Below are 25,517 nucleotides of genomic sequence, written 5' to 3'. Positions count from 1 at the left end.
TTATTTAATCTATTATGGAATAATGAACAATTTCATGTCAATTTGCTTCTTACTGAAGATATGCAAATTATTAAAGTTATTTGCACTTAAATGCAATTTTGCCTCCCTTTCCAATGAAACTTTCAAGTTCCCTTTTAGGCACTTTAATAGATTTAATCAACTTTCAGAAATAACCCACCATTTTTGGCATCTAAATACCTGACTGAAAAGTCTCCTGCAAGTCCCTTGTGTGGAAGAGACGCTGATAGAGCCTTCACTTTAAGAGAGATGGGGATTCAGATTTGAGCTCCACTTTGCCCTCAAGCAGCAGCATTGGCAATACATGGGGGCAGCAGGTGAGCAGGGGAGGGTGCTGGGAGCCAGAGTGTTTCTGTTCAGCTGGTTTACAGCACTTCACTTCTAGGTCACAGCAGCACTCACTCCCCTTTCACTGAGCTAATCTGATAGAGGACATGCAGTCTCAAACAGTGCCACCACACAAGGCTTTCTCCTCATTTAAAAGCAGAATTCTACTACGAAAAGTGCTCTGTAAAACTTGGGGGTGGGTGTCTGTGTCACCAGTGACCAACTCTGCTGAGTTTACAAATACATTTTCAAAGCTGAGCTGAAAATCTTCAAGAGTTGGTGTGGGTCCTGAGACACAACCCTGGTCTTTTACACACTCTGGGCAGAATTATTGACCTGTGTGAATCCAGCTTTTTTATGACACTGTTGAGGAGACCTAAAGATTAATGTAATTAAAAAGCAATAAAATGTGAAGTCCCTCAGCAAGTGCAGAGCCTGTTTACAGCTGTGGTTACCCAAGGATAGATCTGTAGAGCAAAGCTGTTATGATTCAGAATAATCATAGCAAAAGTTGGTGCTATTTAGAAAAAAGAGTCTTCATTTATGAAAGCTTACAAATTCCAAGTAGCTACTCATTGCTTTAAAAGTACTACACACAAGTTTTCAACAAGGAGTAAGAATTTATTTTAAATATATTGCTAGGAAATCCATGCATTTACTATTTTTTTAATACTATGGTATTAATAGTATATTATAAAATACCATAATACAATAATAGTATATAATAAAATACCATAGTACCAAGAGGACTTGACACAAATGTTTAAATGAACAAGAACTGGTACACAACAGAAATGTACATGACTATACACTTCATTTAATGTTGGATTTTGGCAAGAACAAGTGTGTTATTACTTCCTCAAGAAATGTCTTGCTTAGTCAAGCAGAAGTAACTCCCATGTGGGAGAGCAAGGACTATTATGTTACATGGTTTTACTGGAGATTATTCTTCACTAAACCAATCAGACCACATAATAACAGCATTTTAACACCAACTACAGGCCCTTGGAGACCAGTTTGTGTGTGGCCTCGATTTCATAGGCTTCTTTACAACAGATGTGTTGGATGAGGGTAGAGTTACTTCACATATTAACTTGTGTGTTCCTTAGGTAAAACAGCAGTACAAGTTTAAATTCTGCCTCTTCTTATAGAAAGTGTGTGCCTTGTGCAAGGAGATGATAAATATGAAATTTTAAAAAACCCATTGCATTTAAAATTGATCAGTTTCTAAATCTCACTGGAAGGACTGATGATCTCTTGAAGATGTGTCAATGCAGCTCATGTTTAAGAATACCCAGCTGTTTTTTAAGAATGTCATGGTACAAACAACTGTGCAGCCACGTTCAAAAGTTGTAAAAGGGTAACTATTTATATAGCTAATAATTTCTCTTTGTTCTATAATAATATGCAAACACAGAAACTGTATTTTTGTAGGAGCATAAATGAAAACAAAATCCTAAAAACTCTCCTCTCCAACAGATGCTAGGAAACTTCCATTAGTTGAAATACACCACTTTAGGATTAAACAGGAAATAATCAGCTTTATGCCAAAGGAAGGGCCTCACCCTACAACTTTTTATTTATAAAACACTGAATTGATGGAAAGCCACTTCCTAAATCTGAGCCACAGTAAAGTTATTGCTCCATCCAAAACAGGAAGGGTGAAGTTTATCTGCAAAAGACTCTATGTTAATTGTCTTGTTAAAAATGCTTCAAAAAATTTTCAGTTACGTCCACTGACCATAAAGGAAAGTGATATTCATTTAAGCTTCAGCAGAATGGGCTGTATATTAACAGCAATAATAAAATGACAAACCAATCTTTCTTGTCATAAAACCAGACAAATATTTTGTATGAAATGTACAGTAGTTCAAAATACACACAGGTTGACTGTGTTGAAGTCAAGATCAAAAATTATGCATTTGATTTTACCCAAAACTGACTTGTGATAACTTAGTTTGTCCTCAAGAACAGTCATGCCACTTTCAATTTCAACAAATATCCTCAGCTACAAATATTCTCAGATTCAACAACATTCTGCATTAAGTGGGCTCATTTTTGTTAATGGGCAAGACAGCATTTTACCCAGAGGTGTGGATTGCCTGTACTTTCTCCAATTGCACAATGAAAATAAGCAGTAATAAAAAATAAACAAACAAAAATAAAACCCAACAACAACTCCTTCTTACCAATTAAGAGCAACTCTGAGCAGATTAGTAGCACAATTAACTGGCACAGCATTGCTAATACAAATTCAAAGCTGGTGGATATATGAGTTTAAGAACCAGTCCTTACAAATGAAGATTTCCTCCCCACCGCTATATAAAGAGCATTGAATTTTTTCTTTAATGTTTAAAAAAATGCTAAAGCAAGTGTGAAATTGCATGCCAAAGGGTGGGTTTTTTCATCACATATGCAGCATAAAGAAAATACTACACAAACCAAGTAAACTACTGTGTGTAATGGGCAGCTTCTCAGAAAAGAAAAGCAACAGCTGCAAGAAGAAAAACAATTACTTCGATTACCAACATTTTATGGCTTAGTTTATGTTAAACCTTACTGCTTCTGAAGGTTTTGAATTACTTCACACATTATATTAGCCTCACAAATCAGTTTTATTAGTGCCTCAATAATTAATCAAATTTTTTTCAAGTCCAAGTCACTGTCCTGCCTTTACCCTTGAAATAGTCACTCATCATTTAATTTAAGTACTCATTTCAAATCTAAAACAAAATAAACAAAAAAGAAAATTATTTTTGAATACTTCTCTAACCTTTTCTTAGCTTGTGGATAGATACATTTTTCCACATGCAGCTGTGTCAGCTGAAAATGCTATTGCCCCTTCCCAGCTGTCAGCATTCCTATGCCAGAGACCACCACCCCACTTGTTTGTGTGAGCCAGTAATATCCAGGACTACTCCTAAAATGAATTCTTAGGCAAAACCAGTCTGATTAGGTCACATGCTAGGACATCAGTTGGGCTGCAGGGAGGAATCATCTGTCCTGGGTGAGAAAGTGATGAGCAGCTATGGATGACATCTACAGAGGGCATTTATCTATAGCTTTACACTAGTGTGTCCACCTTGAGCTCATCTGGAAACACTCAAGGAACTGCCCCCTAACCCAGACAGACAAAGCATACAGGATCTGCATTTAAATGTTTGCATATCTTAGTATGCAACTTCAATCAAATACAAAATATATACAGAAACAGAACATGAAGCTGGCACAATAGATGGAGCTGGAGTAGGTCAGAGAACCTGTATGATGAAGCCTCATTTCTTATTGTAAATATGTTCATTACTTCTGTTATTAGCATTCAACACACAAACTCTCTCCTTCTAAATCTGTTCCCACAATTCGAGTTATTTTCACATCAATGTGGAAGCAGAAATCTGATCCAAAAATTGGTAAAAACAGAAAGCATGTCTCTCACTAAAGAGAAAGCCACAAGGAGTAGAGATTGTTTTTTATGGTTAGTAAATCATATGTCTTAGGGCAGATATTACCAACTGTGGTTCCAAGGGAATGTGGTACAAGTTCTGCACTTACTGAGTGGATGTACCACTGACTGTATCCCATGGCACTTGGAATTAATTATTCAACAAATTTGGGTTACAGTCATAAGTAATACTGAAGAATCACAGCAATTAGCTGGCTCAAAAGAGCTTGGATGGAAATCACTTGTCTTTTTCATTGGGAAAAACAAGCCCATTTTGTACTTAAAAACATCTTCTAAGAACACTGGCTCTCTACAGTCTCTTTTCAAGCTTTTCCTAACGAGACAGTTACGCAATGCTGCAGCATTTCAGCACAAGAACTGCTACCTATCAAACTCATTCAAGGAATGTCTTGTGCCCTATTCAATCCAGTGTCACTGAACATTTTCCAGAAGTTGTCTGATGGGGTGGGTGAATTGACAGAGGACAGACTGGGAGCAAATTTGGCAAGATACACGAACACACTCGTGACTTTTTGAAGTGCTTGCTTGTCTTCGGATTCTGGCATACACTGAAAAGCTTTGATTCTTTTCGAGTCTGGCTTCAATCTGTTCTTATAAAAAAAAAAAAAAAGAAGAAACTGGGATCATCAAATACTGCTCTGTGCTGGGGTTTCTTTTTGAGAGCTTTAGCTTTTCTTCAGACAGCTTAGAGCAGCTTTCTGTGATGCCTGACACCTACAAATTTTGGTAGCAGCATGATGCAACAAATCCACCAAGTCAAAAAGTAACAGAGATATTTCCAATATTCAGGAGGTAAAACTCAGAATCATAGAATCATTAAGGATGACCTTTAAGACTGAGTCTAGCTGTAAACATAACACTGCCAAGTGCACCACTAAACCCTTGTTTTAAGTGCCACATCTACACATCTTTCATATACCACCATGGATAGTGATTCCACCACTCTGCTGGGCACGCTGTTCCAATGTCTGACAACTGTTTTGGTGAATTCTTCCTAATATCAAACCCAAACCTCCCCTGGTGCAACCTGGGTCCATTTCCTCTTGTCCTGTCACTTGCTATCTGTGAGAAGAGACTGATCCCCACTTGGCTACAATCTCCTTTCAGGCAGTTGTAGAGTGATAAATCCCCCCGAGCCTCCTTTTCTCCAGGATAAACACTCCCAGCTCTCTCAGCTGCTCCTCATAAGAATTGACTTTCAGCCCCTTCACCAGCTGCGCTGCCCTTCTCTGGATATGCTCCATCTCCTCAATGCCCTTCTCATAGTGAGGGGCCCAGAACTGGACACAGGATTGGCCTCACCAGTGCCCACTTCAGGAGGACAACACTGCCCTGCTCCTGCCAGACACACTAATGCTGACACAAGGATACAAGCAGTTGAGACTCAGTCTTCTTGGATTTACTTCATGAAATATCCTATTTACTCCAACTATAAACAGGGAGGCTGATTATGGTAACAGTATTTGTTTACTAGTAATAAAAGTAAAACATCATGTAAATTAACACATCAATAAAAAAATAGCTCAAACAAACTAGCAGCTGCCCTCAAACTCTGTCAGCTTCCTGCAGGTTACAGATTTGTAGAGAATCACCAGCAGCATTACCAATTATGGCCACTTCAGAGATACAGCAAATTCTGCCTCTGGCCAATACTCTAATGTGTAGAGCTTCACTTTTGTAAATCACACAGACAACTGAAGGTAGGGGGGACTTGTTTAATTAAACACTTAATCAAGTTTCAAGATAGAGCCACCACGTTATGATTTGAAGGGATCTCCTTCACAAATCTGTCAAAAGCCTGCAAAGATACTTTTGCCATTTTAACCTTACTTTTAGAGAGACATAGGGTATAGTGTGAATAGTCTAAAATAACTCACTTTATAGTGACACCAAACAAAGTAATTTCAAGTCAAACAGCTAAAATTGTGGGAAAGAGTAAGATAATAAGAAGGTAATACAAAAGAAGATCTAATCTAGATAATGAAATTGGAAACCACTGAACTACAAATGAAAATATTCACTGAATAAAATGTACTGTTACAACAAACTTTTTATGCCTAATCTCTAAACAGAATATAGCTGCTGCTGATAAAGTCTACTGATGCCAGATTGATACAGTGTGTTTTGGATGAGAACAGCATGGAAAGAGACCAGTGAAGTCTCTTTTGATAAGCAGAACTAAACAGTTTACAGCCTAAGATAAAGAAAGGTTACTAAAGGTCAAACACTTTAATGCAATAGCCAAAAAAAACAGTACCATACCATTTACCTTTTAACCTTACATCACACAAAATTACCACGTGTTCTCAAAGACACAGAATACACAGAGGTTATTCATATAAATGTATCCTAAAAAATAAGGCATTGCTTCCTTCACATAGCCTTCCAGAACTTGCAAAACACAAACACCACCCCCAATAACACCAAAAACCTCCCACAAACAACTAAAGAAAACGCAACTAAACACAAACAAACAAATTAAAAAGCCAAGATCAAAAAACCCTGAACAGCTCATGCTGATAAAGACTGAACTATACTGTCTGGCATCAGAATTAAATAAGGAAAAAATATTTAATTATTTAGAACAGAGCAAACCAAATTAAATAAAAAACAACAATGAAAATTAATTATACTCTCATTTAAATTAGAAAGTCCAGTGGGCTTGTTGTTCCTTCAAATCACATAAAGATATAAACATTGCAAGCTTTCTATTTTTAAATCAGCTGGTACGGAATTTTGCTATTTCAAGGATAAGTGTAATCAAATAATTATTTAATTTCTTTATGTATTTAAGAGTACCATGGACTTTGTAAAATAATAACAGCAACTGTTCAAGGGGGGAAAAAAAGTTGTCTTTTTGTCAGAAGGGTAAGTCAGCAGCTTACACTTCTGACGAAAAAAACACAACTAACACTTTGCATTTGTTGGCTGAAAAGCACCTAAACCTGATTTTAGAACTATTGCTTGGTTTTAACATAATCAATTTACTCTATTTATATTGTTTTAACTTAGTATTAATCTTTTTCACCTGTTTACCTCTTTTCTTTGTTCACCTTAGTTCATCAATGCTCAGCAAACTGCACTGTGGACAAAGCCAAATCACTTTTGCTGCTCTGAAGACCCTGCAGTTGGCCAATAAATACCTAAGAAAGGAAGCACTGCTATCTCTGACTACCTTCACTCATCCCACAATTTTATCTGAGTCCTCTCTATCCCTTTAGCAAGTATTTAGTCAAGCTCTCATATAACCCTACTACCCTGAAAAATTAAAAGTCATTGAAAACTATTTTAAGTCAATTGAATTATGTGAACATCTCTGTATCACCTCATGACAGCAATGCATTTACATTTCCTGCATTTCTACCAAAGAGGAAAACATAAACAAAAGGTATGTTCTATAACTGCATGGAAACATTATCTAAAGAAAGGAAACACTGCCCACTGTATCTATTATGTACATATGCACACATGTTCTTTCAGAGCTTTAATGTAATATGGAATAGAGCAGCTTTAAGGAATACAGTAAAAACCACTTGCTTACTAATTACACCTACCTGCTGAGTGATACATAGTGAAATTAATTGCAAACATACCAATGGAAGTTCCTATCCTTACATGCATAAAACCTCACCTGACACTAGACACTGAGTACTCATACTCAGCTAACATGCTAAATGTCCTTGCCTCTTTTAAAATCTTAGTTGATCCACAAGAGACAAAACCAAGCTCAGCACTCTATCCCCAACAGACCTCTGCATATCTCAATATAACTCCTCAGCAATATGCACATATGTTTTGTTAGGAATACTTAGAACAGCCTTTACAGTAGATGAGATACTTCTCTTTGGGATCACTGCTCTGGCTGCTTACTGTGACACGAGTAACACCTACACACATTAAAAAGCTTCAGAGCCAGCTCAATATAATGATATGTGCTTTTCTGGGTAGCTGCTTAAAGTAAAAAGGAACACTCCTGAAGTACAGGGTTTTTTAGTAACTTATCTGGGTCATGAGACACCAGATAATTACTTGCTTATCTCTGCTTCTGATTTTAGCAAAAACATAATTGCAAGAAATCACCTTCCATATCATATCCATAAGAAAAAGGAAAACTGTACAGTGAACTGCAGTGATGCCTAAGAGTAAATTTGACAAAAACTATAAAAAATATTTTAAAAAATTTGTGAGAGTATTTTTGAGTTATGGCTAGACCTACAGTTGGGTAAGCAGATTAATAATTTAATAAACAAGTAATTTTTACATTAGGCTACATTACATGTACATCCTAGTTGATGACAAATACAGTAAACTGAACAACAGCAGTGAATGGCATGTTTACCAAATTTTTTAGTAAGCAATTCCAGGTACTTGATGCAGGAACGCTGCATTTCCTGCCTTACCATTGCAGCTTCCTGCAGATGCCTGGAGGGCATGCAGAGAGGAAGACACCAAGCTGGGAGCACCCGACTGCTCCCCACTTGTCTCTGGCACCAGAAATAGCAGCGGGTTCTCTTGCATGATGTAGCGTCTCCACCCTCCAGCCAGGGAGAAACTCCACTGCATTTGCCCATGGGCTTTAGAGCTCCTGTGGAATTAATTCCCATCTCCACCCATGTTCCCCATCTCATTCCTTCCCCCACCCTCTTGGCTGCAGTTCCTGATCTTGGCAAAAATCTCTCTTTTTTTCAACTGGGAGTCCAGTCCCACCCTTGTTCACTGCTTCCCATACTCAGTTACTAACCCTACCTCTCCTGTCACCATAAATCCTTTCATCTCTTCCAGATATCCTCCACCCTCCAATTCTGAGGTCACCTCATTCCTCAGCTAGAAATAGTCCCAAGAACTTAGGGGCCAGTTTGCTTCACAATAAATCAAAGTCTGGCTCCAACAGCCAGGTGAAAGGGGCTGTTCAGACGGTGTTTAATGATGCACTAGTGCTTCCAAGTGAGTTAATTCTCAAAAATATGTAGAACCAATCCTGTTAATGTTAGAAGATGGTGATGTGTCTCAAAGGAAGATGACAGTTCTGGTCATAGCAGCTTTAAAAACAGAACAAAAACATCTTCAAGTTTTATCTTCCCTATGATAAGAATAAACAGTTACTGTGCAAATACCATCAAAGACTACAGCTTTCTATAGATTTCTGCCTGATGATTAAATTACTGTGTCTAAAGCAGTACTTTCAGGATACTGAATATTCAGAGACAGTAGTGGCTCGGCACACAGCACAGGGTGGGTACTCTCTTGTAGCAGCAGGCACACTTAAGGAAGCACACTGTGCTTAAGAGAACTAGTTAACTAAGTGTCCACAAATTCTTTCTTTTTCTTGATCTGATTCATGGTCAAGCCCCACAAAGACTACTGTGATAGCAGTATAAAATCTCTGTTTTGTACTACAGAGAACAGTACAAAACAGAGATTAAATTCCTCAAATTATGGTTGCCCCCAAACTCTTTGTAACGTGCAGCTGAAGTCTGCAGTGCTACAGGTTGGTTTTGACTGCAGCACTTGCTTAAGGGGCTTCTTGATGTATAATGGGATGCAATCATAATATATCCTCCACTGGAACTCATACAGTTTCTGTTACAGCCTATTTTCATAATGCTTGTAACAACTAATCATCTTGGTTTATGCCTAAATTGAATTTAGTTGAAATTAGACAATAGAGCCGAAAGATACACAGAACAGATACTGAGATTGCATAAGATAGTTTCTCCAGAAACCCAAGTGAAGAAGAAACATAATAAAATGGGCAAATTTCCAGCTGTAGATGATCACTGAAAAGCTTGTGTCAGCATATCCTAATCTATTTATGATTTTATGTTTAAAAACGCTTAAGTAGATTTTTTTAAATTAAAGTCAGGTAGCGTGTGACCAAAAAAGTTAATACATAACTTTTATTTACTAAACAAGGGTGGTAGACTGCTTGTAAGGTGTATAGCTGGTAGTTGTGGTCAAGTAAGGACACAGTGCACAGGTAAGTAGAACATTTTATGCTGTAATGGGATCAAGTATTTAAGCTGTCTGGAGTAAAGAGAAGGGGAAAGATTGCTAACAAACAAATTAAACCTTGAAGAAACAGTACCAAACCCATGTATTACAGGTTATTAGTGTCATTCAGAGTGGTACTTGAAGTTCAATAGTGCAGAAAATTAATGTATGAATGCTACTTCTCAAGAAGTGTGAGACAGTAAAGGATCAGGAACAACACATGACTCACTCCATTTTGGCAGTATTCACTTTCTGTGTTTTTTTCAAGTGAGCCTGACTCTATTAGCCTTTCCAAGTCAAAGTAGAAAGGTAAAACAGGCACACCATAAACCTCTCCTGTGGGGAATCCTGGCCCTTGTTTTTATGCCATATTTTGTGAAGCATGCCATCGTGATATCCATGCAAGTGTATGTCCAGACAACCACTGAAGACTCAAGTCACCAGACCAATGCAAATAAGAGTCAAACAAAACAGGAAAGTGATCTTTTGTGGGTCAGCAATAAATGGTGATGTACATTAGTCATTTACACCCCAAGATAAAAATCTAATGTTTTCATAATCATAACTTAAAGAAGCAGCACATGCATAAGCAACTTAAGCAACTATAGATTTTTTTTTCCACATAATTTAGGAAATTTAATTATAGAACAGTTTCCAATTCTGATGCCTTTTAAAACTATAATATTATCCTGTATTTTAAAGGTCAGAGAAAATGAATAGGCATAATTTACCCATCTTTAAAACATACTGAGTTTAACCTACTCAATGAAACAACCGTCAAAAGAGAGAGGACATCAGGCTAGGTGAGACACTGAGATACAGCACGTAAATTTAAGAATCAGGTGACAAACACAACTTTTCAGTAAAGTGTCTTTGGTCACAGATGATCCTATATTTATACATGAGTCAGTGTTGTATATAAATCAAATTACAAATGGGCTAGAGGATTAAACTACAAGCACCAGGAAAGCTGTCATCTAAAAATCAAGCTTCTGTTGTATAAAGAACAGTCTGTAAAAGACACACAAAACGCCACAAAACTGTAGATTCACACTTCAGCAGATTTTCCCTACCTACAGGTTTTGTGTGTGACACTCTTCTGTTGCTGCCTACTTCAACCTCCTGAGGCCTGAAAGTACTTGTCAGTGCAGGAGAAATGGAAACCAGCTTCCATATCAAACATCAAGTCCTTCCTGTCACCAGCCCTCCTGCCACTACTATTCATTTGCCACTTTCCATGGGTTTTTACATGTTTGTTCAGTTACCACCATCCCATCATCACATATGGTTTTATGAAACTTTCCCTCATGACACCGTGCTCTGTGTGCCCTATATCTATCTTGTTTTAAGCACCACTTGGACTCCTGTATCCTAAGTCTTTCAGAAGATCAGTGCTCAGACTGTATCAGGAATACTGATAGAGCTAATACATAATCAGTGTTTGGTGGCAGAGATGCTAGACAGTAATTCTTTGAGCTTGGGCTCTTTCTGGGGGAGTTTAAATTTCTGGATCTAATTACTAGGTATACAGCACTGATTCTGTTCTTATTCTGCTTCAATCCAGGAAGCAGCAGGTTTCCCTAGTTACAATGCTGAAAAGACAGTAGGTTGTAGAATAAAAAATTAATTCTCAGTGCATTGAGCCTACTAAGAGATAATTTTATCTTTAATCCTTAAAACAGTTCAAAAATAAAAAAACATCACTGTTAACCTACTTCTTAAATGCACAAATGCCCTTCTGTTAAAGCAAGAATAAGCTGGGAACCAATCTGGAGATAAGGATCTGTCCTCTGAATTAAATCCAAGGTATTAAAACCAACAACAAAAGCCCACCATCAAAAAAAAACCCCAAAACCCCAAGAAACAAACCCAAACAAACAAACAAAAAGATCCAACCCACAAAAACAATAACCCTCACTCCCACAGGAACTATTGCCTTTATCAAGGCTCAGACGATTCATTTCTGGTTTTTATCCTTCGTCATTCCCAGGAGGTTTGCCAGTGTCAATTCTGCTTATCCTTCCAAGCATCTCAACTTTTGACAGTTCTTTCAGTAGGCAATTTCTCAAAATTAATTCCTAATTGTATATCAAGGCCCACACATTTTTAGTGAGTTTCTTCTCTTTCTAACACCTTTTCCAATCCTGTTGACACTCATCATCTCTTGAAACTAATCTTTCTTCTTTCCAGCCCACTCACTATTATGGTTTCCAAGTCTTTCATCCTGTCTTTGCTCTTCGGGTTTCTCACAACAGAACCAGAAATTTCAACTCAATCACTACCAGCTTTTGATTGAAAAAATGCTATTTAATGAATAACTCTTCAGATTTTCACTTTATCTGACCAAGAAGATGATCTTGTCTTTCAGATTTGAACAACTTTTTCCCACATTTCTTTTGGTTTCAACAAAGTCCAGCAATTTAATCAAGTACCTAATTACTGGCCCTCTCCCATTTAAGTCTTCCAGAGATCCGCCACCAAATTGTAACACCTGTAAACAATACCCTTAAAGAATGTCTGTAAGCAAACAATCCTCTGAGATCTTGCAGTCTGCAAGCTGCTTGATCAGGGTAAGGAAGTGCCTCTACATCAAAAACTCTGCATTTGTCAATGGGTTGAATAGCCAGCATTTGGCAACTTGAAAATAATGTGATCAGCACAGGCCTAAAACTGTTTACATGAAAAAACATAAGGCAAACAAGATCTTCAATAAATGGTGGTGAAAGCTAAAGGTGAGCTACATTTAATTCAATCCCCTCTAAGAAATACCCCACTGTTATTGGATAAATGCATACATTTCTGGTATTAAATTCTCTTAAAAGTATTTCCCTATGAGCACTGCCTATTAAATAACACTCACTTTTTATCAGCTTTCCAATGAAAAAGCTGCTGGCAAAAATCTGCAATGTGGTAATATAATTTCTTATTAAACCATACCTTCAGGTGCTGAGCAAAATGAGCTGCACTGCTTTTGCATATGCAGCAGTTTGTAATTATGAACACGGCAGTGCACACCAAATAACCCATTGATGTCCATAGAAAGGGAACAGAACACAGCTGAACAAATGGAAAGTGCAAGATTACAACTTCTAAAGCATGGTGGCCCAAACACATGAAAAGTAGCTAAAGCTTTCATGTCCTTCTACAAGTATCCTCCTTTAAATAAATGTATTCATAAGGAGAATAAAAGATACTATGAAGAAACTGACCAAAACCTTTTATATTCTCTTTCTTGTAGTTTCGCAAACATGAAAACACAAATTAATAATAAATAGGTCATATTTGCAAAACTGAAAGACCCCAGCACAAAAAATTCAACCAAAAAACAGAAAACAAACAAAAAAACCCCTAAGGCAAGCATGAAATATAGAGAGCATTATAGTAATATAGTAAGCATTACAATGTGACTGATTTCATTATGTAATGGTAAAAAGGATGTCCAGAATAAACACTGAAAGATAGAAAAATTAGCAGGTCAGAATTAATATGAAAGAAAAGGTGTCTAAGAATATGTAGAAAGAAAAAAATCACTTTTATACATAAGGAGAGGGATACTGATACAAGGAAACTAATAAACCACATAGGCAGATATAATTAAGTAAAAGAGTTATCATCATTTCTTCTAAGATGCTTAAGGCAAAATAACAAAACCTGACACACATGTTTTTCTGATTAGGAAAAAATAAATTAACACACTTAATTACAAGTTACATTTAAGTAAAATAAACATAAGCTCAGAGGAGGCATGCTATGTAGTACTGCACTACGAACCAAATTAGACTGATGATGATGAGTCCCTCGTTAAGGCCTTGTCACTGTGTGTTAAGTACAGAGGTTTGAAGGACAACAGCAGAGCTAGGAAGAAGTGATCATCTACAGCTTCCCCCTCTTTACCCTCATCTGGCCTGCTCCTCCTCTGGTCTACTCCAGGCAGAAACAAAGCATGTCTGACCTCATCCACAACCAGAAATAATCCTTTAATGTGTTTTTAGCTACTGTTCCAGTTCCTTCAGCTTCACTTAACTCAAATACTTCTTAGCTTATATTTTAATTAGGGGATTTTTTATAATCTAGATAATTTTGCCTGAAATGAGCAACAGCACAAGCAGATCAACAAGCTAATCAAAGGAAACAGCAACCAGTTTCCCTGGCTCAGCTGAAGTGAGCTTCACAAAAGAAAAGATACCTCCAAGGCCAGCTCTGACATCCTCCTTCATCCCTTCCTGGATTCCCATCACTCCAATTTATTAATTTACTTATTTTACTAAAACTGCTAGAACTTAAGACAGTTAATCTATCACAGCCAAGCTTTACAAAACTTTTCCAGTGCATTTACCAGGAGCCTATCCCTAGCCAAGATGCAGAAGCTACTTCATATTTACAACCTCTTTCATCTTTATACTGTTAAAGAACTGTAAAATAGTTTTGCCTGAAGCAAAACAAAACTAGCAAAGGACACAGGAGGGGTTGGGGGCAGTGAGGAAGGCGTACAGCAAACTCGCATACACTACACAAACTGTAGTTATTATGACAGAAATGCCTGTATAATGTAAATATATATCACGTTTTGCTGATATTAAAGCCAAAAATTTTAACAACGTCCTTTCAATGTAAAATATCACTTTGCGAGAGGTCAGTCTTCTCTCAGAGCAGCATCTCCAGAGAATAGAGGCCCATAACAAGTACACACAAAGACAACTCAGCTATTGCTATATAGACATTACCAGAACAAGAGCTATGACAAAGAAGGGGAACAACAGAACAGCTCTTCTCAAACTCCACACACACACTGTAACTGCTAAAACCTGTTTTTCTTACTTAATTGTAACTCTAGGTCAGAGATGTCACTAATTTACCTAAAAAAGAAAAGGACTTAGACAGCAGATCTGGAAACAGAATTTGGACAGCTTGGACCTAGTCACACCCCCATTTATCTTTCTTTCTATGCACCATAGCTATGAAGTTTCAAACACAAGCTTTAGAAAGATCTCTGATTTTCAGCATCTTCCAGACACAAGGCAGTCCCATTAGGGCAACAGCTCATTAATACAAGCAATATTCATTTAGAATGTCAACTAAAGAAGCAATTAAACTAAATGTTTAAACATTAAAAAATATTGTTCTGCTAAACATTTAAAAACCTTGATGAACTGAAAGCATACAGTCAGCCAGTGATCCCATTAAGAATAAAAAAGCATTCATGAATGTATTAATTCCTGTACTTAATTAATTCCTTAGATGCCAGAAATCTGTAATACTAACCAAACTGAGAAACTCAGAGGTTTGATTTTTTTGACAGAATCAAGGAGGGTACTTGGTAAAACTGTCATTTGGTAAAATTTGTCTTCAGAATAGAATAGATTTTCAGAGGTAATGCATGTCACTCCAACTTGAATATGCAACACGTAAGAAAAGTGGACACATAATAATGGACTAATTAACACAGTGTTACAGACTTGATGTCTAGACAAGATAAGGCATTTCAAGAATCGCTGCTACCCGTGCTCGTGAAGGAAGAACAAAGAGATAGCCTTTTGTGCAACACTGATGCTGAATAGCTCCAATTATGAATTTAACACCAGGGACACATTTGTCATCACTTCCGAAAAAAACCACCACACTTCAGCACATTACATGCTAAAAGCACAAGCTGATCCTTAACTATAAAAACCAGAAACTAAACAACTCCAAAATATTACCTTAATGTGTAATGCATGCCATTAAATGCAAAGATATTTTAAAAGTGCATGAAATGGTTACATTAGCAAACTATAGACATTCATTGATCCTGACATGCAGATGCAAAATTCACTACAATGCTGTTTACAAGTAACCAGACCAATCTTTTAAGCATCTGTTTCATGGGGTTCTACCTCACCATGCTCAGGCAAATGCTCAGACAACATTTAACACCTAATTTCAAAATTGAAAAAGCGAAGAAAAGAGGGAAATGCATGTTCAAAGACCTAAGGAAACACCTAACTTCAAAAAAAAAAAAACCCAACCAAACAATCAAAAAACATCCCAACCCAGAAGGCTCATTATCTCAGTATTCTATTTAAAAATAAATTAAAAAAAAAAAACAACCAAAACTCTCCAAAGCTTTTAATTAAGAACAAAACATTAAAAAACACATCATGGGCTATATTAAAATATGAGATATATGTTAATGCTGCGCAATTTCCACTGCATGCAGAAGAACAAAGATTAAAAACAGTCTGCACCTGGATTGAAGGGAACCATTTCCACAGTACCTGCCATGCAGAAGTGCCAGAAAAAACCCTATTCTCCCAGTCATGAAGTGTCAGAGCCAGGAGGTTCTGGGAAATGAACCCTTCCCTGAGAGCAGCAGAGCCCACTCCCAGCAGAGCAGGCCCCAAAAGCAGGGGACCACACCAAGGAGCTGGGATTCTGCAGTTCAAGAATGCAGACAGAAAGCTGCCAAGAGAAGCAGTGAGCAGGAACTGTGTCCTTGGTGGGAAGAAACCATGTTCTGGAATGTGATGGCAGCTGAGCTCAAGACCAAGAGCTCATGACACTGGAATAGGCTGCCCAGGGAAACACCAGAGCCTCCTTCATTGCAAATCTGCAGGGCTCAATTTGACAGAGCCCTGAATGCCCTGATGTAAGGCCCTGTTCTGAGGAGATGGGCTGGGGTTAGTCCTATGCAACCTAGGTGTTTCCACCAGAATGTCACTATGCCTGATGTTTCAAAGATGAGACAAAAAATACCCAGGATCTGCAGTTTCACTTCAGCAATATTTTCAAGCATCTGTGCATCTGCAGCCATATCCCTCCTTTCCAAGTAATATTGGCACACTTCAAATGAAACATATACTCCAAAGTTTTTCTAGTTTGGGAGTGACACAGATCATTCTTGGCTCTGTTTATGCAGTGTCTGGATTTTTCTAAGCCTTTATCCGTGAGCAGAAATTCTAGTTTCCTCTCTTTGTGTCAGCTTCAGTTAATATTTGCAAAGCAATTGCAGACTCCTAGAAGATAGTCACTATATAGCAAAGAGCAACTAGCCCTTGGTTTGACACATTTTGCCCTGTCATCATCAGCGCACAAAGAACTTCATTTTTCATCAAATGACATGATTTTACATGACTGTTTGCAGTAAGTCCCCCATCAAATAAATAATATACAACTATTTTCTTGATGAGCCAGGGTGATCACTTACAATCACACTTCATTTAAAATTCTGAAACTGGCAATTGTGTTATTGTACCTGAGAGAAAAGGCAGCGGCAACTTTACAAAAGAGTGATATGAGCGATACACAAGATACTGCTATGGACTCATTTAAAACAGAACACCTGTATGAATATTTCATTCAATTGCTCAAGGGGTATTTCTGATTGCTTTTCTTAAGAGAAAAAACAGACTATATCACAGGCTGCCACCTCCCTCCTGCCCAGGGCATCAGACTGCCTGTTTCCCTGCTGCACAGCAATGGATTTGCCCATTGCGACACCGTGCATGTTCTGTCAGCACAGTTTTTTTGCCTCTGGGTTTTCCCAGAGGAAATAGAACTACCTATGAAGTATATATTTGGAAAATTTTGTTCCTTTTCCAGGTTGGAGCTTTGGAGACAAATGGATATGGAGAGGGCAAAGCAAAGAGGGCTTTTTCAGGAGTCTAGAAGAGCCAAGAAATACTTGGCAATCAGGTTGAGGATAAATATGAACCAAAAAGCAAACATCATTAGATCTGGTGCTCTGAGGGAAAGAAAAATTTAGGAGACAGAAGTGGAAGTAGTTCAATGGGTCAGACCTCATTTCCTCAGACATTAGCTGGGCCCTCACCAATTCTTTAACACATACCCAGTGGCACATGCCTTGACTTCATTTCTTACTTATTTTAAATATCTTGCTAGCTGTCCAGTGCATACTGAAAAACAACATCTTGAAAATCTTGCTTTGCAGAAGGATTACAGCTTCACCATTCTTGCAGCATAAGTCTTTGCAATCAGCATTTTATTTTAGTAATCCTCCCACTAAATTACATTCCAGAAATACTACATTAAACACTTGAATGAAATTTAACTGCAAAGAAGTCCATCAAACCAAATAATGATTCTGTTATTACTTGAATCTTCAAGACAATCAGAAATAAATTATGAAAAAGCTTTCTTATAAAAGCTTTCTTACAGTTCACTTTACAGATTTAAATGTTAAGCTAAATTTACATTTAGATCCTGAGAACTCAAAGTAAACAGAATAGTATACAGGCTGATTCCATACATAGTAGGAAGATTCACAGTATTTTATTATGATGACTCATTAGGATATTCATGATGATTATGAAAATCATCAGCTCTATCACAACAATTTCATAAAAATCCAGAAAATTTAACTGCAGATCCAGAAGTTAATTTTAAGTATTTATGTGAAAAATACGTGGATCATTTTCCAGTCCTAATTTTTAATGATTAAGTAAATATCTTGTCTAATTCTTAACAAATTCACAGTCCTTGTTTATAAGAAAATAAGAATCTTGTTTAATTAAGTAAAATACTTCTAGCATCATTCTAGAATCTTATTTAAATTCTGAAGAAGCTGACACCTTCAATATTCAAATCAACAACAGGAGAAACTGGTTGTGCAAAATCCAAATCTAAGTTATTCCTCAGGCTTTTCTGAATTAAGTTTCTAAAAGTTTCATTTTACAGAACATAATCTAGATTTCCCTAGAATTAAGTGCAAACTCTACCAAACACAGTAGCATTAGATCATATGGAAAACAGTATTTCAGTTTTATGACCAAATTTTCATCCGTTTTCACTATAACCTTGTCCTTAGGGCCTAAGGAAATTTAACCACACATTCACCAGCATGAGGCTAATTAATCACAACAGCTATTTATTTAAAATCTTTTCCTAGCCTGTGCTTTTTTTTAAGTTTGTCATTTTTTAAAAGTCCTAAGTTTATGCATCTGGTCCTGCTCTTTTAGGGCCTTTGTGACCCTGTGATCAGACGCACAGGGACAAACCAACTGCATCATGGCTCCCATAGCTACGGCACACTCTGGTAAAACTCCATCCCAGCCAGACCCCACACACATGGAAAGCTGTGCCCACCATGAACATGATTAGGCAAAGTCAATACTAAGAGAAGAAAAAAAAAATAAACTCCAAAAACAACACAGTAGATAGCTGCTTTTCAAGTGTGAATAAAAAGGAACAGTGTTGCAGCCCAGGAAATGGCCTCACAGGCAACTGAACAAAAGCCAGGAGAATTAAGGGGCAGTCATTGTCTTAGCTCAGCTTGCAAAACGGCAGTTGTTGCATGTAAGCTGCAGAAAACTACCATTAATTTCCATGTGCAGATAAATGCCATGGTTCTTCAGAATTAAACTGTTGGTGATGATACCACACAGTCTTGAAAAATCAAATTATATTCATATTAGACTCCAAGGAGGAGGAAAAAATAAATCAAGGTAATTTTAGCAGAGCAAATCATTAGTGTATTAGTGACAAAATGCCAAGGAGACTCACCTGTTCAATCTCCTTTGTCTTAGTTGCAATTGCTTTTGAACGACCTAGAAGCTGGCTGTCCTCGTATAATTCTGTACTGTCTGTTAGATTCGCCTCTGTTTCCTCTGTTTGCTCAATGTATAATGGAGCTGAAGATCCAGCCTTTAGAAAAAAACAACAAATTCAGTTTTTAGAGAAAAATAAAAATCACACTATGATGAAAAAACCCCAAAAGCCCAAACACAGTCATCAGATATATGAGTTTGGCTCATCAAGACTATTAGTGAAGTGTTATTGCTACAATCTTAGTAGACACAGAAATACAGATTTTAAACATGTAGAAAACATGACGTGATAAAACCCCCTGTGACACAGCCTTAACTGTGTAGAGGCAATGATGTCAGATAACCTCTACCTCCCCATCCACTGAGAAGAAATTTGTGTATGTGGTATTTATAACACCAGAAAGCAAGAAAAATCCACAAGGAAAATGTGACTACTCTTCTGGGAAAGGATAAAAGTAGCAAAAGCATAGGTATCAAAAAAATTAAAATTTTGGAGAACTCTTGAAGCATTCAGGGCCACAGGTTGTTATTATTATTGCAATAACTACCGTATAGCAAAAGCAAATATGTGATTTGAAGATTTCACTCTCTAAAACAGAAATTAAGACAGTATTCCTGCTCCAAAGAAAACACATGCCACCTCCAAGGAGTTTATCTAGAAAATACAGCAATTCTGTTTTACAGAATTATTTAAATCCAGTATTATGGAACAAATTTATATTTTTTTAAAATAGATTTGAAAATTGAAGAAGATGAAAACTAGTTTCTTTTACCCAAAAACAGAGGCAAAGAATCTTAAGACTTAACTAACATGAAAGAGAAAAGCATTAGACAGAAAAAGGAAGTAAAGACCTTAAGTAGTCCTGTAAACACATGCTCAAACCTTAGCAGCAACACAAACCATTATGACTGAATCCCAAATCTTGCTATGCCAGTAAAGAACGAAATGCCTGAGAGTGAATGAAGGCCACTAAAAAGCTCAGTGCAACACAAAGTTCAAGTATTAGGCTCTTGTAAGATAAACAGGAAAAAGTTCAGAATTGTTGCAATTCATATGTGACAGCCTACTAATCAAGGTAAGAAATCCTTTCCTCTAACACTCAGAATGAGAAGCCCGACCTCCTTCATTAGTATTTCTACAGCCCTCTTTCTTAGTCAATAAATCATCTCAGACTGTACCACAAGCAACTGCAATTGCTTCACTTTGATTCCATATGTTTAATCTTTTTGCCACTGCAGTTTTCTCTGAGGTGCAGAGGATGCTTTAAACAACTCTTCTCCATGTGGCCCACTCTGTTCTTTCCTCCCTTCCATTACCTTCCCCTCATCAAGAACCACAGTGATATTTCTCTCCTGAACCTCTCAGAAATGTTCATGCATCTGTTCTTCTTCATATGGTATTCATCTTTGGATCAGCTGTTGCTTTTTCTTGATTCTAACACCTCCTCCCCTTTTTTCTTTTTTTAATTGCTTTTTCCAGTTCATGTATCTAAATAGATCTTCCTGACCATTACTGAGGAGCTGCTCATGCATTCACCCATTACATCAATGGGCAGGACTTGAAAGTTCAGATAAATATGGATTGAGTTTATTTCTCTAATCTAGCCCTTATATTCTACAAGTGGAAATGAGATACTTCCCAAGACACATCCATTTTCTCTGCAATTATTTACAAACAGATAAAAAAAATCAAACCCATTAACTGGAAAGGTTAAGACATGACTTTGCGAAGTAGATACTGTTTTTCTTAAGAATGCCTCTAAAGTTGAAACAAAGTGAAAGTTAAAGAAAAAAATTATCACAGAAGTGAAACAGAGTATTTACAATATTATTAACATAATATTTGGGTTGTTTTAAATGAAAAATAAATTTTTCACTAACATTCAGAACCCAAAAAAGACATCCCATCCAAGAGCAGTATAACAAATGACTGAGAAGGGCTATAATCCCACTTCAATATAGCCAGGAGTGGAAGACAAGAAGGGGTGAAAACAAAACAGAATAAACTGGTAAATAATTATCATTGATTAATAATGAAATAAGGATTCTGGGGAAAATAAAAAATATACCCATTGCAGTAACAAGGTAAGGTTTATTTTAAATATAATGGGAGACAGCTTTCTGAAAAAGAATACATGACATGATAGGCTGGGACAGCTTGAAATGGAACTCAACAAACCAGAGCTTCTCTCCTCAAGTCTTGTGTTTTACATGTACACTCATGTTTTGACTCAAAGTCCTCTCTTAATTTTAAGGAGTTCAGTAGACTTTCAGACCTACACTACTACAAGAGCTCCTTGGAGAGCACTTGGGAGAGCTGAAACTGTATTGTGTCAGTTGTAGTTCAACATCATGGCAAATTATACTAACAAAATGTACTGTGGCTTTGTGTATTCATTCAAAAGAAATAAATTGCAAGGTTTTAGTTTCCCTCTCACTCCCTTGCAACAAATATTTAATAGCATAGGCAGAAAAATTCAGGATTAAGTTACAAAATGTGCCTTTATGAAAAGTACAGAAAAAAAAGAGCCTATTGTTGTAACACTTGGAAATAAGTGGATTAATAATCCTATCTTACATCATACTCTGTTATTTCAGGTAAATTGCTTTCCTCGGCCTTCTCTGCTGCCTTTTCAGCTGCCCACTTGCTTGCAGCTTCTGCAAGTTCCTTTTCTGATAGTCTGTTGCTCTTCTCCAAGGCCTGTACAAAAACATTATAGTCAAGTTTTAACATGAAATATACACTTACACATGGCAAACATCTTCAAAATTAAAATAAATAGCTATTTCAATCCCTAAAATATTTTAAAATAGGAAACAAGAAAGTTGAAATTATTTCATTTGCTGTCAAGTTTCTTTAAAAAGAAAAGAAAAAAGAGAGGAGGAAAAAAAAGATAAATCTGTGAAAGTCAGTGGACTACTACAAAACCACTATATCTTCCAGATAAGGTTTATTAAATTCACAGGTTAGAGATAACAGAAAAATTTTTTGAGACCTGTTGGGCACTGAAAGAAGTCAGATATAAGAGTGGAGTGAACTAGTAATTCAATGTGATTTTCAGGCATAAAAGGTTGCAAAAATTTTTAAATAAACTGTTAAATACTAGGTGGGGTATAAAACCTGAGCTAATTAAGGAGAAAAATATTTTACACAAAGTTTAAGTGATCAGACCTGGTTCCATTAAAATCCACTATTTTCTATTTGTGGGAATGCTAATAATTTATAATAGAGTCAGTCATGGTTTTATGTTCTTTTAAATCTACCTTTTCAAATGAAAATTCTCACATTAATAATGTTTAAAAATTGATTTCTCTCCAAGAATACTATTTGGCTTTTACTATCAGAGCAGCAAACAGACAATGGCAAACATGAGTCTAGGAACAGCGAGCTTTATAAATCTTATCACTATGTGGCACCCAAAGAATCTATATCACTCTAGCATTAAAAATTGCAACACTAAGATGGGTATCTGAAAAAGAGATACAAAAAATTCTACTACCTGAAAAAGGCCATAACAATTTCTACCCCATGCCTGTTCCATCTCAGCAAACAGGTAGGCAAAAAAAAGAAGCAAACAAACAAAAACCCAAATGAAAGAAACTCCACCTCTGACCATTAGCTCATTCTAAGTCATATAAATGGCCAGTATCAAAACTCCTTTGTCTTCACATCTTTTGTTCTTACCTCAAAGAAAATATTATCCAAATACCTCTGTACTGTAGTGTGGCATAAATACACAACTCACAGAACCCTTGCAGGATTCTGTGTCATAAAGACACCACCTTTATCTGAATCCAGAAGAGAAGTGCACCACAATGTTCCAATAGGAATCCCTGTTTCTATAACTGCAAATTACTGAATTACAACCAGTGAAGTCAGGGGTGACAAAATTGAATATGCAGGGATATGGAGAGGGCGCTTAGAAGAAAGGAGTAACATAATCATAGAAAATCTCACATAACCTGCTATATTTCCACAAGCCATAAAAGAAATTAACTAATATCTATTGGAATACAGAAAAAAATCTGTTTAATTTAGTTTCACTAAATTTAATTCTATAGGTTGAATGTTATAAATACGTATTAAATCCTGAGTGAATTTTATGGAATAAAGTAATGGTATTTGCACAGTTACACTTCAGCTGAAGAGACAGAACAGGAACATATTTCTCAGTTGAAAATAGCAGCAGCTATTTAGGCTGCAAACTTTCAAGAAAAAACCAATCTCATACATCTCATAAAAAAAAAACCTAAACTGCTGCCCCAGCCACCCCCAAAAAACCAGAAGTCTCTCTTTTTTTGTATTTTTTATCTCATCAAGAACATAGAAAAGCAAAAGGCTGTCACTTTGCTCAGCAGCTGTTCCTGTCTCACACATCCACCTTCTGCTCTATGTTGTATACAGCCTCCAAGGCTTACAATCCATACAGCTAACAAAGAAAAATACAAAATATTTCATACCATAGTCAAACAGGTGGCTACGATCAGGTAACATCAACAGGTATTGATTCACATGCATGAATAGGCAAAAAATAATTATAGATTAAGATAACCTTTTTAGATTTGCAAATAGATAGTACAGTGAAAAGAGGTATTGCTATGGGAACATATACCTTTGTAAGAATTTCAGAGCTAAATTATAACTTAGAGCATTGAAAATTATCTCCTTTAATCACTAATATATAGCATATAACTAATTTCCCAAGCCTTGATAAATTGTAAGACTCTGCCTCTGGAGATGCTAATGTTTTGCCAAGACTACTTCTGTCACTACTTCTGAGTCAGTGAAACACTTGGGTAACTTAACTGTTTAGTGCAATTCCAGCCAAAAGGCTGATTCCAAAAAGCTCCACTGACACAGGGCAGTTACATTATTAGCAGATTTGGGGGCTGAAGAGAAAAGTCAATGAACAGCCATGGAAGTATTTCCACTTCTGCAGCTGATGCATACCCAATAAGTATTTATGCTGTCTGGGAAATGACTCCCATCAAACAAAGTTTCATTTTGCATAGCCTATATCAAGTGGATATCCACTGCTAGCATATACTTGCAAACTGATGGCAAAAAACCAATACAGCACAGATCAGACCTGACTGAAGAAGAAAGCAGAGCACTTACAGAGCTCAAGCTCACACTGCATATTAACTCAAGAGCAAGAGATTTTGCAATGCCTCCTTGTTCTCAAAGGTGTGTATTAAGTAAGGATTTGATAATAAGCTGCAGTATGCTGAGTCTAAAAACAAAATAAGTGAACTAATTATAAAGTATATTTTATGATCCAAATCAGTGTAACTTGTGCATAATCGCTTTTATCTTATTTTCCCTATTTACATCACTGAAAATACATCACTTGCCTCTCCCCTCAAGGACAATGGCAATCAGCTGGCACAGCAGCTCTAAAAGAGATGTGTAAGAGATAAGCACTTAGAATGACATAGCACAACCAAAGCCTGGGGTTTTTTCCCACTGAATACATGGCAGGTGTGTCTGTGTCAAAATGAGTGGTAATACTAACATACAACAACCCAGAATTCTAAGAACAAGTCCTACTCCTATGGTAAGGAATAGGAAATAACATCATAAGGAATATGCACTTAAACAGGTGTATGCAATATCTCCTTCCAACTGAGGAAAAAAATCCAACAATGAACAATCTAAAACCAGTGTGAAGTACTCAAAAAGAAAATTCACCTTTGATGGAGGTACTGCTGTGGACCCTGACGGTGATGCATCTCTTGATGTTTTCAGTGACTGAACTGTCCTCTCTTTACCTACAAGAAAGAAATTAATGACTGAGAAATTAAATATATATATATATATACATTCCAAATATGGTTACTGGCTTAGAAAAATTGCAGTGAAATTTTCTCACATCAGACATGAACTTTATCACCCTCAACAACTACCTGAGAGGGGGCTGGAGCAAGATGGGAATTGAACTCCTCTCCCAGGCAACTACTGACAAGAGGAAATGGGCTCAAGCTGTGCCAGGGAAGGCTCAGACTGGACACCAGGGAGAATCTTTCCACTGCAAGAGTGACTAAGCTTGGAACAGCTGTTCAGGGAGAGGGTGGAGCCACTATCCCTGGAGGTTCAAGAAACAACAGGACATGGCATTTAGCGCCATGGTCTAGTTGATAGGGTGGTGTTAGGTCTAAGGTTGGACTCCATCTTT

At 36.9% G+C, this 25,517-nt stretch overlaps 1 protein-coding gene across 1 annotated transcript in view; it reads right to left on the bottom strand.

Annotated features, from left to right (window-relative positions):
• The window catches only part of PPHLN1 (periphilin 1), a 63,514-nt gene that overhangs the window by 9,280 nt on the left and 28,717 nt on the right, over positions 1-25,517 (bottom strand). The window contains exons 8-10 of the mRNA XM_059472741.1: positions 25,034-25,113; positions 21,920-22,042; positions 19,298-19,438 (exon numbers count right to left, since the gene is read on the bottom strand). Coding sequence (XP_059328724.1) covers positions 19,298-19,438; positions 21,920-22,042; positions 25,034-25,113 — 344 coding nt within the window. The remainder of the gene's footprint in view (positions 1-19,297; positions 19,439-21,919; positions 22,043-25,033; positions 25,114-25,517) is intronic.

Source organism: Ammospiza nelsoni, chromosome 5 (assembly GCF_027579445.1).
Source record: "Ammospiza nelsoni isolate bAmmNel1 chromosome 5, bAmmNel1.pri, whole genome shotgun sequence".
Lineage (NCBI taxonomy): Eukaryota > Metazoa > Chordata > Aves > Passeriformes > Passerellidae > Ammospiza > Ammospiza nelsoni.
This window is presented reverse-complemented; position numbering and strand designations above follow the sequence as displayed.